Source organism: Rhinoraja longicauda, chromosome 7 (assembly GCF_053455715.1).
Source record: "Rhinoraja longicauda isolate Sanriku21f chromosome 7, sRhiLon1.1, whole genome shotgun sequence".
NCBI classification, from domain to species: domain Eukaryota; kingdom Metazoa; phylum Chordata; class Chondrichthyes; order Rajiformes; family Arhynchobatidae; genus Rhinoraja; species Rhinoraja longicauda.
In genome coordinates, this window is record NC_135959.1 from 51,610,963 (window position 1) to 51,630,356 (window position 19,394).

Here is a 19,394-nt window from a genome sequence, read left to right on the forward strand (position 1 = left end):
GTCTGGATAGCATGCAACAAAAAACATTTCACTGTACCTCGGTAGAATAAACTAACCTAAACTAACCTAAACTAAACTAAACCAAACTACAATTTAGCAAATTCTAGTTTCCCTTCTCTTTTGGAAATCATAATAGGCCTGTAAAGTTACCAGAGACAGTTACCTGAAGTTGGCGAATTCAATATTGAATCCAGAATACTGCAACTTGCTCAGGCAGGGGATAAAGTATTGTCCTCAGATTTGCTTTGGGCTTCATTGTTTTTTAATTTTCGCTCTTTTCCAGCTCTGATAAAGAGTCCCAGATCTGCGTGCTGCCTGGCCTACTGTGAATTTTCAGCATACTTGGCTTTCAGTCAAATCTGTGGTTAGTTCTCCTTTGACCAAGTCAGTAATCTAAAACATTTGGATTCTACAGTGTCAGGGAATTGTTCCCTGACCAATATCATGACTGCCTCCCTGCCTCCATCACAAAGGCAAAATGACACTCCGAGGAATTGGCATAATTCTTGTGGTTTCATTTTTAGTTTGATTGGCATTCTCAAAGCTTTTGTGAACTGTTTCCAATTCCCTCATCATTTTGATCAGATGAGTACACAATAATCTTTGATAACTTTTGACTGGAGCAGTCTTGCCACATTTTCAGCTGCTGAGATGATCTTGAAAGACACTTTTAAGACTAAGAAACAGGTCAAAGCATGTCATCGTGGCTTGAAATCTAAGTGCTTTTTTCCCCACTGCTACGGTGCTTCTCTCAGCAGCAATTAATTTCTCTAAAGTGTCAGAAATAGCTTTCGAACTGTTAGCTACTGATTCAATTGCCTGACATCTTGCAGTACGGTGCGAGGGACGGAAAGCCTTTAGCCAACAAAATCCATCAGAGGGGTGGAGAAGCACCCTTGGATGTTCTGGAAAGGCAATGAATTGATAATTTCACAATGATCATTAAGGAAGATCAAAGCACTTTGAATCATGACCCACTTGTAACTAGTTTCTCTCGGAATAAGTTTCAAACTCTGGTCCAGCTGTGGCAGTTTTGGATCAACATCTTTGATTTATTTAGCTGAGCCTGACATCTGGCCTTGAAGAACTGATGCATCGTCGCAACATTATCCACTCCTGCAATCCATATCCAATCTGCAATGTACAAACATGCCCTTTATTGCCAAGAAAATCAACTCTACATCCGTTTCTCGGTAGTCATGCATTCCAATAAAGCTTCCATGCCTGACAACCACTAGTGATGATAATAATGGCTCACGCCCAGTTAAAAATGTCACCGGCTAGAATTGAGTGGGTTTAGCCCTCCTTAATTTAAGACCGACGTTGAGGTCCATCGTCTTGACCGGTTCTTTCATCATATTGCATGACACATGCCTTCCTCTATAAAGAGCGAAAAGGATCTGCAGATACTGGATTCTTGCCTAGAACGCAAAGGGCTGGAGTAACTCGGCAGGTCAGGCAGCATCTTTACTTTAGACTTTAGAAATACAGCGCTGAAACTTGTCCTTCGGCCCACCAAGTCTGCGCCGACCAACAGTCACTCCGTACACTAGCATTATCCTATATACTATGGACAATTTTTTACAATTTTACCAAGGCCAATTAACCTACAAACCTGCACATCTTTGGAGAGTTGGAGGAAACTGGAGCACCTGGACAAAACCCATGTGGTCACAAAGAGAATGTACAAACTCTGTACAGTCAGTACCCGTAGTCAGGATCGAACCTGGGTCTCTGGTGCTGTAAGGCAGCAACTCTACTGTGTCCCTGTGCCATCTCTGGAGGACCTGGATTGGTAATGTATTTGGGTGACATTTTGCAGTCGGGACTCTTGATGTTTGTTCTTCTGTGCCATTTTGCAATACGAGCTCACAGGATTTTCAGTAGTTGCCTTTTCATCATTGTAACTTCTAGCATCGAGATTGTGGAAAAGCTTCAACTTTTCCTTTCTTTCTTGTACATGTTATGATTAATGCATAAGTTCGGACATTTTAGCCATCATTTCCTGTAGAGTTTGTGAGTTTTCATCCAATCCCGCATTGCTGGGCAGTTCCTTCTTCAATTATTGATGCCATTTCCACAAATCTATTTTCTCCAGACTATCAAAATATAAGATGTTTTCCTAATGTGACAATCACAAAAAGCACAGTTCCCAACCACAATTTAGCACACTTACCGAAAGGTGTAAGGTCTGGGTAGAGTAGATGTGGAGAGGATGTTTCCGCTAGCAGAAGAGTCTAAGACCAGAGGGCATAGCTTCAGAAGAAAAGGAATTACCTTCAGAAAGTAGATGAGGAGGAATTTCATTAGTCAGCAGGTGGTGAATCTGTGGGAATTATGATCACAGTCGGCTGTGGATGCCAAATCATTGGGTGTTTTTAAAGCGGGGATTGACAGATTAGTCCGGGTTTCAAAGGTTATTGGGAGAAAGCAGGAGAATGGGGTTGAGAGGGAAAGATAGATCAGCCATGATTGAATGGGGGAGTTGACTGTATGGGCTGAATGGCCTAATTCTGCTCCTATCACTTATGATCAGTTAAAACAAGCCAGCCATGACATTTTGCATCATTCATAATTGAAGTATCTTGCTCATCATCTAAATACTCTCGCAGCTCAGGCATCGTTCATTAGGTAACCCTCAGAACGGTTCTGATGGAAGATCATCGACCTGAAACGTCAACTTGCTTTTCACTTCTGCATTGTTTTCACTGCAAATTTCCAGCATCTGCAGTATTTTTTGTGTTGAAAATTATTGTGACATACTGGATTTGAACAAGCATTGGCTAGATTTGAAAATAATTGGCTGCCAACTCGAGTAACCGAATAAATCGCAGTCTGCATGTGTTCCAAAGTATCTTGGCTTTTCCCTTAAGCACAACAGAAATTGAAACATTTGTATTGAATTATGCTTGATTTCTGGCTGCAGCTGGGATTTAAACTCCTTAGCTATTGTGACCAGGTTTAAAAAGTCAGCCATCAAGTTAGGATTTTGGCACAAATGTTTTAAAAATACAGGAATGGTGTACCATCTAGTAAAGTTCACTAATCCAAGAAATATTCTGGTCAATCTTCTCTGCATTCTTATTTTAGGTTAACTTTTTAGGGATACAGCGTGGAAACAGGCCCTTCGGCCCACCGAGTCCACGCCGATCAGCGATCCTCATTACACCAGCACACACTCACTACACACTTGGGACAATGTACAATTTTTACCAAAGCCAATTAACCTACAAAGATGGTTAACCTAGCTCAATTGATTAAAGACAGTAAAAATATTTAAAATCACTTAATTAAATAACATGGATCCACTTTACCTTGCTCCCAGTAGCGTGTTTAGACTTTATTTTAGACTTTCGCGATATGGCGTGGAAAGAGGCCCCTCAGCCCCCCATGACCGTATCGACCAGGGATCACGCAGCACACGATCACTCTCTTACACGTTAGGGACAATTTACAATTTGTGCCAAAGACAATGAACCTACAAACCTGCACGTCTTTGGAGGTAACCGGAACACCTGGGGAAAACCCATGCAGTCGCGTGGAGAACATACGAGCAGTCAGGATTTAACCCGGGTCTGTAACGCTGCAAAGCAGCAACTCTACCACTGTGCGACCATGCCGACCATTCTCTCCATTGCAATCATATCCTTCCCTATAATGCTTGCAATACTGTTCAAAGACCTAGCCCTCAATCCTGGCTTCACCTGCTGTTTGTAAGGAGCTATGTTTCCCTCTGTTTTCCCCAGGAACATGCCAAAATATGTACTGGTAGATTAAGTTTCCACTGCAAATTGCCACTGATGTTGATTGGTGGTGGGAGAAACATTGGGAGATTTAATGCACACACGAGCGAGAATAAGTTCCATTGAGTCTATTGGAAGAATAGGACTGAGAGTTAGTCAAGACTCGATGGGCCAAATGGACTGCATTTGCTTTGTAATGGAAAATATAATAAAAATAAATATGAGGCCCTTATCTTGATTACGAGCTGTATCCAACTGTCTTGTGGCTTGAAGGCGAGAGTGGCAAAGTGAGCAGTTATTCCAAAGCATATCTTTAGTTTTGGTTAGAGATGCAGTGTGGCAACAGGATCTTTGGCCCACTGAGTCCATGCTGACCAACGATCGCCCATACACTGGTTCTATCCTGCACACTGGGGACAATTTGCAGGAGCCAATTAACCTACAAACCTGCATTTCTTTGGAATATGGGAGGAAACTGGAACAACCGGGGAAAATCCATGCTTGGAGAACATCCAAACTCCTAACAGACAGCACCCCTGGTCACGATTGAACTCGGGTCTCTACTACTGCGCCACCGTGCCGCCCTCAGGCATCTTCCTATTATCAATTGAGCGAGGTTCTTGATTCTTTACCGACTCATCGTTTGCCCAGAGCTCAACACTTTCCCTTTTGTAGACACACAAAAGCTGGAGTAACTCAGCGGGACAGACAGCATCTCTGGAGAGGAGGAATGGGTGACGTTTTGGGTCGAGACCCTTCTTCAAACTGGTTGGGGATAAGGGAAACGAGACTTCATTGTTCTTTATCTCCATATCATTGTCTAGATCTCTCATTTCCCTTATCCCTAACCATGAAGAAGGATCCTGACCCGAAACGTCACCCAACCCTTCTCTCCAGAGATGCTGCCTGTCTCGCTGAGTTAGTCTAGCTTCTTGTGTCTATCTCCGGTTTAAACCAGCATCTGCAGTTCCTTCCTACACTTTTCCTTTTGTGTCTGGTGATGATTTTCCCACTGTCCAGAAACCCTGATGTTTATGTTCCATGTCTAACTTGTTGATCAGACTGTCCCCCAGCCGCACGAGCAGCAGAGAATCTCCTGCTCCCTCGTGTGTGCCAACTCCCAGTGATAGGAAGCTCCCTCCAGAGACACACACAGCATGTCCAATTAGTTCAATCCCAAACTTTTTGCGGGGTCTGGAACGTAATCACACAGTGCTTGCTGCAAACTGATCGCATTGTTTAGTTTGAAGATTTTAGTTTAGAGATCCAGCGTGGAAACAGGCAGGCTCTTCGGCCCACCGAGTCCACGCCAACCAGCGAACACCCCTACACTAGTTCTATGTTATCCCACTTATGCATCCTACATACTAAGGAGGCATTTTACTGAAGACAATTAAACTCCAAATTGAAAGTCTGTCGAGTGTGGGAGAAAACCAGAGCAGCCGGAGAAACTCATGTGGTCACCTGGAGAATGCACATAGTCCCGCAGACGGCACCTGTAGTTAGGATCGATCACGGGTCTCTGGTGCTGTGAGTCAGCAACTCGACTGCTGCGCCACCGTGCCACCCGTGCTCGAGTGTTGGGACAGCAACCAATTGTCAGGGAAGGGCTTGAACAAAAGCAGTGTTGCCTGCTGTACAATGGTGTTTAAAGGGTACCATGTTTACATATCTGTTGTGCTGCTGCCAGTAAGGATTTCATTGTTCCATTTCAGGACATCTGACAATAAAACACTCTTGAACCATGTAACATAATGTTGGGCCAAGAGATATTTTGCTCTGCTGTGTGATTTGATGCTGACTCCAAGCTGTGTATTCAGCAACTACATTTATAATTGCTAGAACATGCTACGATTTAGAACATGCTAGCATTTATTTCGAGAGGGCTACAATACAAAAACAGGGATGTAATGCTGAGGCTTTATAAGGCACTGGTCAGACGGCATTTGGAGTATCATGAGCAGCTTTGGGCCTATATCTGAGGAAGGATGTGCTGGTGTTGGAGATGGTCTAGAGGAGGTTTACGAGAATGATCCTAGGAACGGTTGGGTTAACATATAATGAGCACTGTTTGAAGGCACTGGGCCTGTACCTGCTGGAGTTTAGAAGGATGAGGAGGGACCTCATTGAAATTTACCGAATAGTGAAAAGCCCTCTGGATTGAATGAATGTGGAGAGGATCAGCCATGAATGAATGGTGGAGTAGACTTGATGGGCTGAATGGCCTCATTCTTCTCCTAGAACTTATGAACTTATGAAGAATTGGTGTGAACATGGTGAACAGCTAGCAGATTTGAAACTATCTTCTGGGAAAATGTGAAGTAACAACTTTTCTGAGTTGGTGTCAGTACAATCAAAAGGCAATCACTAGATCAATTCAGCGATGCCTTGTGACTGTTAACTTTGTAGTCAGTACTTACTGAACTTTTGCAGTTCATTTTTTGTTTGGCAAAATGTTATGTGTTACCTAAAATAGTCGTAGGTTGACTTAAATTGTCGATCAGCTGTACTGTAATTGAATGCCTTTAGACTTCACTTTAGACCTTAGAGATAACTGTGCTGAAACAGCCATTCAGCCCTAAAACCAGTGATCCCTGTGCACTAACGCTATCCTGCACACTCGGGACAAATTGACAATTTTACTAAAGCCAATTAACCTACAAACCTGGATGTCTTTGGAGTGTCGAGGGAAACCGGAGCGCCGAGGGAAACCGGAGCGCCGAGGGAAACCGGAGCGCCGAGGGAAACCGGAGCGCCGAGGGAAACCGGAGCGCCCAGAGAAAACCCACGTGGTCACAGAGAGAATGTACAAACTCTGTGCAGACTGCACCCGTAGAGAGGATTGAACCTATGTCTCTGGCGCTGTACTCTACCGCTGCGCCACCGTGCTATTTGTGGCGAGGCACAAATCTGTTTACATTTCTGCATCCTCCAGTGTATATAAAATGATGAGAAGCATGGGTAGGGTAGACAGTCAGAACCCAGGTTGGAAATGTCCAACACACCAGGGCATAGCTGTAAGATGAGAAGGGGAAATTTTAATGAAGATGTGCGGGACCAGTGTTTTTTATACAGAGAGTGGTGGGTGCCTGGAACATGCTGCTAGGGCTGGTGCTGAAGGCATATACGACAGTGGCTTATAAGAAGCTTCGAGACAAGCACATGGAAGTGCAAGGAATAGAGGGATATGGATCATGTCCAAGCAGATGAGATCGGTTTAACTAGGCATCGTGTACGGCACAAACATTGTGGGCTGAAGGGCCTGTCCCAGTGCAGTACTGTTCTTAGTTGTACAGTATGTTTTATGTTCTATGAGACCTAAAGGTAATTTTGGGTCGGAACCCTTCTACAGACAGGATATGGACAGATGGACAGGGTAATGTAAGGCAGGAGGTCTTTATATAGGACTGACATTCCTGTGCCAATAGGAAATAGGATCAACTTTACTTCTTCCCTTTCCCTTTGTTTTTGGTACTTAAATCCTGCAGAGAAACATTGTCCCCAGTGAGAATGGTCCACAAACATTGTTGGGAGCAATCAACTGGCCCACCCTGTGCTAGCGGCTCCTGATATTATGATCCCTGATTGCCTAAGGCACTTCCAATGCTTCCAGCATTACAGTCTGTCACATTATGTAAACAGAATGGCCTCATGTTATGGGAAGAGATTAACGTACTCTACAAGACACATGCAACTGTGATCAAATAATGTTCTCATTGATAGGCCTCAGGTTTTTAAAGGTACATGTCACACACAATACTCATGCCCAGGTATCGACGAAACTATGAAACCAAAATGGAAAACATAAAAGGCTGAGGTCATGTTTGAATACATTCAAAGTCTAAACATGCCCGTGGGCAAATGCAGTTTTACAGTTAGAACAAACACGGAAGATTTATTTTGACTGTACCGAGATTCATTCTTTTGAAGTCGGGTTGATCTAACATTCCCAAATGTTACATATTATGGATGCTTTTCTTCCTTCCACTCTCATATATTCATCCTCCACACACACGTACTAAATGTGTTGTGACTGCCATAAACACAATAATATTAAACATGTTCATAAATAAGTTACGTTGAAAATCTCAGGTTTAACATTTACGACAATCTGGCTTGAGAAATTATGATATCAGTCTCACATTTTGCAGATCATAATTATCATACCTAAATATTAGCCATGTCACATTAGATGTATCATGTCTGTTACCCTTACATCATATCATATCATATCATATCATATATATACAGCCGGAAACATTCCTTTTCGGCCCTCCAAGTCCGTGCCGCCCAGTGATCCCCGCACATTAACACTATCCTACACCCACTAGGGACAATTTTTACATTTACCCAGCCAATTAACCTACATACCTGTATGTCTTTGGAGTGTGGGAGGAAACCGAAGATCTCGGAGAAAACCCACGCAGGTCACGGGGAGAACGTACAAACTCCTTACAGTGCAGCACCCGTAGTCAGGATCGAACCTGAGTCTCCGGCGCTGCATTCGCTGTAAAGCAGCAACTCTACCGCTGCGCTACCGTGGGTGACATATATAAATATATTGTAACAGATTTAAATAAAACCGCTCTTTAGTTGCTGATAGGATGGTTCACCAGCTAGAGAGTGGTCCTGAGTTACCATCTACCTCATTGGAGACACTTGGACTATTTTTAATCATACCTTATTGCACTTTATCTTGCACGAAACGTTATTCCCTTTAGCATGTATCTGTACACTCTGGATGGTTTGATTGAAATCATGTATAGTTTTTCTACCAACAGGTTAGCATGCAACAAAAACTTTTCACTGTACTTCGGTAAACTTGACAGTAAATTAAACTAACTAATATTGTCTCAAAGGTTCCTCAGGGGAGAGCCGTATGCTTAGACAACTTTAGTTATTTCATCAATGATCTGCTGTTACCATGACATCAGAAATGGAGACAACTGCTTAGCAGACTTTATCTGCTAAGGAGACTCGGGTCCTTTTCTATGGCCATTTTCTATGGAGTGGTCTGCTGGAGCAGCAGCATCTCAGCGGCGGAAGGGAAGAGACTCGACAAGCTGGTCAGGAAGGCCAGTTCTGCCCTGGGTTGCCCCCTCGACTCAGTGCAGGTGGTGGAAGAGAGGAGGGTGATGGCAAAGCTAACATCGCTGCTGGACAACAACTCCCATCCCATGCAGGACACTGCGTGAAGGAGAGATATAGGAGGTCCTTCCTTCCCACTGCTGTGAGACTGCACAACCAGCACTGCTCCCAGCAGACAAGTCAACAATAACAGCTAAGAACACACAGAAAACGGATGACAATTTATGTATCTTTTATTTATAATGAATGATCTCTTGCTTTCTTGCTATCCACTTTGCTGCTGTAACACTGTAAATTTCCCCGGTGTGGGACGAATAAAGGAATATAGTCATTCATTCATAGTCGCACTGTGTTCATCTGCATCAAAACCACTCAGCAATTTGACAGCACTGGGCCTCCACTTGCTGGAGTTTAGAAGGTTGAGGGGGGACCTCATTGAAACTTACAGAATAATGAAAGGCATAGATAGAGTGGATGTGGAAAGGATGTTTCCACTGATGGGAGAGTCTAGGACCAGAGGTCATTGCGTCAGAATTAAAGGGTGATCTTTTACAAAGGAGGTGAGGAGGAACTTCTTTAGTCTGAAGGTAGTTAATCTGTGGAACGCATTGCCATAGAAGGCTGTGGAGGCCAGGTCAGTGGATATTTTTAAGGCAGAGATAGCCATATTCTTGATGAGTGTCAAGGGTTTTGGGGAGAAGGTAGGAAAATGGAATTAGGAGGCAGAAATAAGCTATGATTGAATGGCAGAGTAGACCCGATGGGACGAATGGCCTAATTCTACTTCTATAACTTGTGAACTTGTGAACTCAGATACTGGAGCAGTCCAAGCCTGCTGCAGCAGCCCAGACAACGTATAGGCTTCCATGTAGAAGTAGTGAGCAACAGAAGTGATCGTCAGTAATCTTCATGAACCAGAGAATGCTTAACTACCTCCCTTTTGCAATCAATGGCATTGCCAACAAAGAAAGGACATCATCAATACATCCTCTATATCGGCGCGATCAAACGTAGACTCAGCGACCGTTTTGTTGAACACTTATGCTCGATCCGCCAAGGCCTATGGGATCTCCTGGTTGCCATCCATTTCAATTCCCCTTCCCATTCTCATACTGACCTGGGCTCCTCCAATGCCAGAGTGAAGCCACACGCAAATTGAAGTAACAGCACCTCATATTTTGTTTGACAATCCAGTGACATGAATGTCAAATTCTCTCATTTTAAGCAACTTCTACTAACACTCCCCTCCCGTCCCCCCCTTGTCCCCTTCCTCCACCCTAATCATTTAACTATTTCCACAGTTCACCACATTGTATCCCACTTGAGATCACAACTTCCTGAGCCAACAATGGGCCTTCCAGGGCTCCATCCTGACTGAGGTGTTTGTGCCAGTCACCTGATCAGCCCTGACCTTTTGTCACCTCCAGATCTTCGCTAGCATCTCCTCCCCCACCCCCCCCCAACCATCACCCCTACTTTCAGTTTGAAGAAGGGTTGCGACCTGAAACGTCACTTTTCCTTTCTCTCCAGAGAAGCTGCCTGACCCGCTGAGTCACTCCAGTAATTTGTGTCTATCGTCAATATCCTGATGATCATCACCGACCAAGACGTTAACTGGTTTGGATACATAAATAATGTAGTTACAAGAACAGGTCATAGGGTGGGTAGTCTGTGGTGAGTGCCCAATTCCTGACTCTTCAAAGTCTTTCCATTAACAAGCCAATTACCTGAAGTCTGATGAATATTTTGCCTTACCTTCGTGAAAGCAGATCCAACGACTGCATGATGCTGGATACCATCAATTTTGGTCATAGAGTCGTGGAGTCATAGAGTGTGGAGACAGGCTCTTCGGCCCAACTTGCCCACACCGACCAACATGTTCCATCAACACGAGTCCCACTTGCCTGCATTTAGCCAATATCCCCCTTAACCTGTCCTATCCATGTACCTAATTGCTTCTTAAATGTTGCGATGGTCCCTGCCTCAACTACCTCCTCTGGCAGCTTGTTCCACACATCCATCACCCTCTGTGTGAAAAAGTTACCCCTCAGATTCCAATAAAATCTTTCCCCCCCTCACCTTAAACCTATGCCCTGACTGACGAAGGCAAGAGTGCCAAGCATCTTTTTCATCACAAAAAAAAAAAGACACAAAGTGCTGGAGTAATCTGCGGGTAAGATAGCCTCTTAGGAGAACATGGATAAGTGACATTTCGGGTGGGAACATTTCTTCAGGTACCGACCTGAAATGTCATCTATCCGTGTTCTCCTGAGATCCTCCTGACCCTCTGACTTTGTGTCTTTTTTGTAAACCAGCATCTGTAGTACCTCTTATCCATCTACTTCATCACCCTGACTGTATCTGTTGCCACTTCCAGGGAACTATGTACCTGCATTTCTGTGCACTGTGGAGCAACACAGTGGCACAGAGGAAGAGTTGCTCTTTACAATGCTAGAGATCCAATTTAAATCCTGACTATATACATTCTCCCTGTGACCGTACTGTGGATTTTCTCTGGGTGCTCCAGTTTCCTCTCAAACTCCAAAGACGTACAGGTTTGTAGGTTAATTGACTTCTGTACATTGCCCCCAGTGTGTATAGGATCGTGTTAATGAATGGGGCGATCTCTGGCCGGCGCGGACTTGGGCCGAAGGGCCTTTTTCCACATTGTATTTCAAAGTTTAAAGTTTAAAGCATCCCTAGGACTCTTTGTTTTACAACACTCTCCAGGGCCCCATCATTTACTAAGTCCTACTGTGATTTAGCTTACCAAAATACAACACCTTGAACTTGTCCGAGTTAAATTCCAAGTGCCATTTGTTGACCCACTTCCCCAGCTCATGTGGGTCCTGTTGACTGTTGATGAGATTTCTTGAGGAAGTGGATTTCGTAAAAATGCTCCTGGTTTTGTTTTCTGGATTCCATATTGGAACCGCAAGTAGTGTTTTAGGGGATACACCTTTCCCTGTGTAGCCAAGTCCCAGTCGATTCAGGTGGGTGGATTATTTTTCTTCCCACAGATGCTCTCTGATCAGTTGTGTATTTCTGCATTTTCTGTTTCTTTTCATTTTTGCTTCCAAGTATATGTGAATATTTTGCTCTTGTAGCATGTAATATACCTGTTTAATTTTCTTATGGTATTTTGGATTCTAACAATGAAGTGTAGGTATTTGTGTATAAAAGGCCACAGATTGCATTTTCACATTGATTTTATTGGGAAGAAAAGTAAATAACAGAAGAAACTGGAAAATTGGCCAATAATAAATAATAAAGGTTCCCAAAATACCTTTATGCAATTAATTTTCTTTGGTAAAACACATCTCGAATTGTCATTTATTAATTAAATTAAGGGTGTCACACTTTTTAAACAGACCTCATAAATCAGTAGTGAAGATAAGATAAACAAACCTTGTTGAGAAATATTGGCATCATCATTTTTACCTCTGCACAGAAACCTGTATATTCCTCCCTGAAAGTATTTAACCACATGTTGGGCCCAAAGTTTTTTGTGTTCACAATGTTTTCAGAAGATGTTCCCTGAATAAATCTCTCCATAGGATTAATTTCAAATACAGAATTGAAGTGAAACAGCCACTATCGGCTAATGTCAAACATTCACATCCCGTCAAACTCAATTAAAATCAATTGAATGTTGCGTATGTATGCCAGTTTCTTTGTTACATTCAAAATAGTTCCCTTATTCATAGTTTCCTTGCTATTTAAGCTAGATTATAACTACATAGAAAGTGTGTTCGCGGAACAAACAGTAATAAATATAGAATTAATCTAGCAATTTTCCTCAGGTTAAATACATTTGCCTCATCTTTCCTTTAAATATTTGTAATTCTTTTTTTCTCCTAGGTGCTTCCTGTGAAAAGTGTGGGAGGTAGAACTCTTCCAATTGGTGGGACTGGTGGAGGGTGACATTCCTGCAACTTTCCTCAGTTATCCAAGGAAGAAGGTCCCACATGTCTACCTCGAGCCACATTTGATGACCATGGACCAGGTCGCTGTGTGGAGATGCAGGTACCAACTCTTCATTACACATACTTTATACATCTGATCCTTTTATACAGCACAATATGCTCTTACACAGTTAAAAAAGCTCCATGATTCTGTGGTCTGAAATCTCCTGAAAATATTTCTTCATCTTTCATCTTTCAAGTGCGCAATTGAAGAACATGGCCAACAAACCTTAGAGATAAGTGGATCAAATTATTATGGCATAGCACTGCAAAATTATCTACAATTGAATGATTAATAAAACTGAGGAGGATTATGTTCCGGAGCAAAATCATATAAATATTTTATGGTAAATTAGGGAAGGCATCCAATAAGCGATATCCATTCCTTAGAATTTTGGTTTTGTTTCATGATTCAAGTTCAGAGTAGAATTTGACTCCCTATTTTATTAATAAGCAGTGACAGTTACATTTTCCACCAGTAATGTTAAATTATAGATTATTATGAAGAAATCTTGATGTATTACTTCCTGCATAATGAATCATAGCTGGTTGTCTTCATAAATTATCTATTTTTTAAAATATTTTAAGACTCAATTAACTTGGCCTTTTGTATTCAGCTTGGATGGCAGCTATCATTATGTATGTAATTTTAAAACAATAATTAAAGGTTTATGCGATAATAATACCTAAAAAAAGATAGAAGGCTATTGTTTCTGGCATCAACAGCAAGACTACTTATTATTTGGATCATAAACATTCCCCTCACAAATCACGATCTTTGTGAAAGTGTTAGTTTGCTTTCAGACCAGGTAGCTAAATGGCATATTTTTGGTTTCACTTCAGACCAAGGAGAGCTCGACATGACCTTATGCTGAGGTGTAGCATGGGCTCAGGACACCAGAGGTGAGATAATGGCAGCTCTGGCCGCTGGTCTCTCTCTGCTTGCATCATCTGCCGACTGAACACTCCCTTCCTATGCTCCACTTTACCGCCTTCTTGAAATCAGATCCCATATCATCCCACTTATCCTGTCCCAGAAATTCAAGTTTGCTCAGATTATGCTGGTAGTTCTCAGACCCAGATGAAATTCAAAATCTCAATCTGGTCAACAATGTATTAATGAGAGGATTACATTTTATAAATTAAATGCAGTTGGACCATTCTGAAGATAATATTTCCAGTTCTCAGAATGAGATCATTCTGCCATTTATTCATCAAGCTAATTTAAATCCATTTATTAGAAGTTTAGGCAACTCAGTTTAATGATTTCTTGTAAGGACTTGAGGGGCTTTACTAAAGGGACAGGCTGGGCAGGCTAGGAAGTCTAAAGTCCTAGCCTACTAAACCTCTCCCTATAGCTCAGGCCCTCGAGGGCTGGCAACATCCTTGTAAATCTTCTCTGCAGCCTTTCCATCTTAACAATATTTTTCCTATAACAGGGTGATGAAAACTGAACACAATATTCTAAATGTGGCCTCATCAATGTATTCTACAACAGTAACATGACCTCCCAACTTCTATACTCAATTCTTTGACTGATGAAGGTCAATGTGCCGAAATGACTCCACAGAGGATGATCATGAGTTCTTTGGAGATCATTAATAACCCTTTTTATATGGAAGGTGATAAAAAGAACTAAAACAGCTTTCAAAGCTACAGGTTTGGACATGTGAATGAGATGAATGAGACACTGCTCTACAGAGTGATGATGCACATATTTCCAGAGCATAGTATTATTATTAACCTTTGTTAATAACAATATCTAGTTACCAAAATTGTTCACCTTTTAGTCACTCCAGAAACAAAACAATAAACATTCATCAAAGAAAAATCATTATAGAGCCTATTGTTTAGTTTAGTTTAGTTTCTTGTCATGTGGACCTTGAGGTACAGTGAAAAGCTTTTGTTGGGCTGAGGGGATAGCCAAGGGTTGCATGAAGTTCATAAACTTTCTCTTACAAATAGTTTCATATATGTGATTAGTAAGTGAAATATTTTCATTACTTTTTATCACTTTCTACAGATACTGTGGAGCAAGAATTTACCTTTAGAACCAGTGGAAAACTATTTCATCATAACCCTTTCTAACAACCTCTCTCTCCCCCCGCACACACAAACACACACACACACACACACACACACACACACACACACACACACACACACAACAACAACACACACACAATCATGCCAAAATGTAATATACAGTCCAATGGAGACAAGAGACAAGAGATGCTGGAACCTGGAGCAAAAAAAAAAACTGCCAGAGGAATTTAGTGAATCATGCAGCTTCTGTGAGGTAAAGGCTTAGTCAATGTTTTGGGTTATGTTGACTATCCCTTCACCTCTGTAGATGTTGCTAGACCCTATTGAGTTCCTCCAGCAATTTATTTCCTGCAATATGTAGTCCTCTTGATTTTCTGTTCAACTGGTTTCCATAGAGCTGAATATCATGGAATCAACCCCATTAGCTTAGCAATGCCACTGGCAAATTTGTGCCCCTTATGAAATATGATTTTGCTTCCTTTGGAAGAGAAGCACCCCAAAGGGTGTCAGTTCGATGTCATTATGAAAATTCTTGTCCTAAATTATTTCCTGATAGGTTTTCTTTATATTTTCCAGGCTTCTTCTATTACTTGAGGAAACTTTCAATGAAGGTGTTGGATTTGTGTTCTACTCTTCAGCAGTCAGTATATTGCTTCTTTGAGATTCAGACTGAGCTTCATCGAGATCAGCTGGCTGTAGTAGGAAAGTACTTTATAATTAGTAAATGTGACGAGCATATTTCAGATCCTTTTCAAATACCGAGTCCAACATTTCTCTAAAAAACTCCTCTAATAAAAATCATCACTTCTATAAAGTTAACTTCAGTGACTAATTCTCAGCTTATCTTGCATAAAATATCTGCATTATTTTTGCAATGAATTTGTCTTTTATCATTTTAATAAAATTACAAAAACAGAAACCGTGGTAAATTATTTGGTTGAAAGGAAATGACACTTGGCAACATATTAAGCACATCTATTAGCAAGGGTGAAATAAAACTAAATGCTGCTGATCTGAAATTAAATTATGCTAATATTGGAAATAGTTCTGAAGATACAAGAAACTGCTTAAATCTTGAATAAAACACAAAGTGCTGGAGTAAATTAATGGGTCAGGAAGCATCTATGGAGGGAACGGTAGGCAATGTTTTGGGTTGGGAACCTTTTTCCGACTGATTGTAACGGGGGAGAAAGCTAGAAAAAAAGGTGGGGGAGGGACAAAGCCTGTGAGTAATAGGTTGATACAGGTGAGGGGGTTTGATTAACAAATGGGTGGATTGAGTGACAATGGCTACAGATGAAAAGGAAAGAAACGGATGGCAGATAAAGGGAGCAGAGTGAAATGTAAAGCTAGAGGTGGGAAGGGGTGGGGGGAGTAGGTGAGGTGGGGGGTAGGGGCAGGATAATGGGAGAAATGAGTGGGCGCCATGGGGGAGTTGTGGCACAGGAAAGAGAAAGGGAGAAGTGGGAATGTTACTGAAAATTGTTCATACAGTTGGGTTATGTTACCCAAGTGGAATATGAGGTGCTGTTCCTCCAGTTTGCTGTTACCTCAGTTTGGCTGACCTAGGAGCATGTATGCCAAAAGTGAAATGGACATCTTCAACCAGGGAGGGGGCGATTGCCCATGGTCTCTGATTGCTCTGCAGTAACCCCCACTGAAAATGAATGGAAGTCAGGTGAAGACTGCATCAATGTGCAGGAAGGAACTGCAGATGCTGGTTTATAGCAAAGAAAGACACAAAGTCCTGGAGCAACTCAGCAGGTCAGGCAGCATCTCTGGAGAAAAGGAACAGGTGACTTTTGGGTCAGAAGAAGGGTTCCAACCCGAAGGATCACTTGTTCTTTTTCTCCAGAGATGCTGCCTGACCTGCTAAGTTGTTTCAGCACTTTGTGTCTATCTTCGAAGACAACATTAAGTTTCCTCGCTTTCGTTATTTGTGAGGAGTAGTTACCACGATTCACACATAGATATTGGGTGATGGCGGGTGCAGAGGAACCACCAGCTCGTGGTCACCCACGTGGGCACAGGGAGAACGTACAAACTCCACACACACACAGCAACCATAGTCAGGATCGAAACCAGGTGGTGTAAGGTAGCAACTCTACTGCTGTGTCACCGTGTCACCCCATAATGCCGGATGTCTGCTTTATAACAAAACTCCATTGTTAAGGGACAAGAAACTGTATGCAATCAAAACCGTGGAAACTCACCTGTACACGGGATATACCAGCCAGCAAATCTCGTTTTGAATAAGCTTTGGATTCATCTTTATTGCGAAGAATGTACCAGAATTTCAGCAAAGTTTCTCCCATGTTAGAACTTGGAGCAGATGCATTTCTCACCACTTGGGTAAACTGTTGGGGAAGAAAACGTGCAATGAAAAATGCTGAATAAACTGCCTTGTAGTGCACCATTTAACGGGATGTGAACGGCAGAGAACATACTGACTGGCTGCATCATAGCCTGGTCCAGCACCCTGGACATCCAGCAATGGCTGCAGAAATTCATGGACTCAAGCCCGGTCCATCACAGGTAATGACCTCTCCACCATTGAAGAGATCTATAGCATGCGCTACGTCAGAAAAGGCAGACAATATCATCAATGCCCCACACCATCCTAGCCATGCTCTCATCTTGCTTCTACCATCGGGAAGAAAGTACAGATGCCTGAAAATAGTGACCACCAGGTTCAAGAACAGCTTCTTTCCAGCAACGATTAGGCTCTTGAACAGTGCACAACACTAACCACTACCTCAGCAACTATGATCTTGTATGGACTGTGTTTTTGGTTGCACTACGGACTTTGGTTTTGTACTACTATGATTACCTTGTATTATGGTTAGTAATTTATTGCATTATTGATTATTATATATTTATCTATGTGTTATTGCGCAAGTGGACCTGCAAAGCTACAGCAAGTAGGAATCTCATTGCTTTGATGCCACACCTGTAACAATTAAACACTTTTGACTCTTGACATAGATTGATTAAATGCATCACATTTGAGAAAACTATTTTTTTTGCAATGCGTTAAGTTACCCTGCCCATTTTTTAATTTGAGAGATTTGAATGTAGAACTAAAGCTCACTAGGCCTACAAAGTAGGACCAAACCAAATAATTGACTGGAGAGGGTAAATAAATGAAAAGGGTAACGAGATCCCAGTCCTTACATGATGCTAGAAATTGGATTGCACATATTTTTTGCCTACCACTAACATCAAATACCTGAAAAGTCACTGATCCATGTTCTCCAGAAATGCTGCCTGACCCGCTGAGATGCTCCAGCACTTTGTGTCTTTTTTATACTGATAAACATCACCTTATAAATCTCCCCCTAGTCTTCACTTGAAATTACAGGAATCCAGGCTCCTCCATGTGACTGAAGATAGACACAAAAAGCTGGAGTAACTCAATGGGTCAGACAGCATCTTAGGAGAAAAGGAACAGGTGGCAATTTGGGTCGAGACCAGACCTTTTCTCCAGAGATGCTGCCTGCCCCGCTGAGTTACTCCAGCTTTTTGTGTCTATCTTCGGTTTAATCCAGCTTCTGCAAATCCTTCCTCCATGTAACTGACCACTCCTCCTTGGCTTCTTTTTGCACCTTCTAAAACATGCAATCGGGAAATAGATACTTCTGCTTATGTAAAGGGCACAATATTGCAGTGTCGTGAAGGTTTAGCGTAGTTTCCTTTTCTGATCAGTGATTCTACTTACAAAATATAATATTTCACATTCTCTTTGCACAGCTTGCCCTGCACATGAACCTCAGACCCCTCTGTCCCTGCTCTTTGTGATAAGATTCTTCTTTCCAAAATGTTTCACTTCTCTGCATTAATTATCTCCTCTGTGCATCAGCCCATTTTGGATATCAGTCCACATTCTCTTGAACTCCACTGTGATGCTAATGTTAATTGGCTTTCCACCTTTTCTATCATCCTAATACAGTGCTCTCCATAATGTTTGGAACAAAGACCCATTATTTATTTATTTGCCTCTGTACTCCACAATTTGAGATTTGTAATAGAAAAAATCACATGTGGTTAAAGTGCACATTGTCAGATTTTTAAAAAGGCCATTTTTATACATTTTGGTTTCACCATGTAGAAATTACAACAGTGTTTATACATGGTCCCCCCATTTCAGGGCACCATAATGTTTGGGACACAGCAATGTCATGTAAATGAAAGTAGTCATGATTAGTATTTTGTTGCATATCCTTTGCATGCAATGACTGCTTGAAGTCTGCGATTTATGAACATCACCAGTTGCTGTGTGTCTTCTCTGGTGATGCTCTGCCAGGCCTGTATTGCAGCCATCTTTAGCTTATGCTTGTTTTATAGACAATAGACAATAGGTGCAGGAGTAGGCCATCCGGTCCTTCGAGCCAGCACCTCCATTCAATGTGATCATGGCTGATCATCCACAATCAGTACCCAGTTCCTGCCCTCTCCCCATACCCCCTGACCCTGCTATCATTAAGAGCTCGATCTAACTCTCTCTTGAAAGCATCCAGAGAATTGGTCTCCATTGCCTTCTGAGGCAGAGAAT

The 19,394-nt window shown here is 42.1% G+C and overlaps 1 protein-coding gene and 1 long non-coding RNA gene across 3 annotated transcripts in view; one reads left to right on the top strand and one right to left on the bottom strand.

Annotated features, from left to right (window-relative positions):
- Positions 1–15,699, top strand: part of LOC144595285 (uncharacterized) — a 57,642-nt gene extending 41,943 nt beyond the window's left edge. For both annotated transcript variants that reach the window (XR_013547483.1, XR_013547482.1), the window contains 2 exons: positions 12,693–12,857; positions 15,419–15,699. This is a non-coding gene — a long non-coding RNA (uncharacterized LOC144595285). The remainder of the gene's footprint in view (positions 1–12,692; positions 12,858–15,418) is intronic.
- Positions 15,700–17,010: 1,311 nt separating this feature from the next.
- Positions 17,011–19,394, bottom strand: part of LOC144595281 (PC3-like endoprotease variant B) — a 560,764-nt gene continuing 558,380 nt past the window's right edge. The window contains exon 18 of the mRNA XM_078402585.1: positions 17,011–17,199. Within this exon, the coding sequence (XP_078258711.1) occupies positions 17,011–17,199 (189 nt within the window). The remainder of the gene's footprint in view (positions 17,200–19,394) is intronic.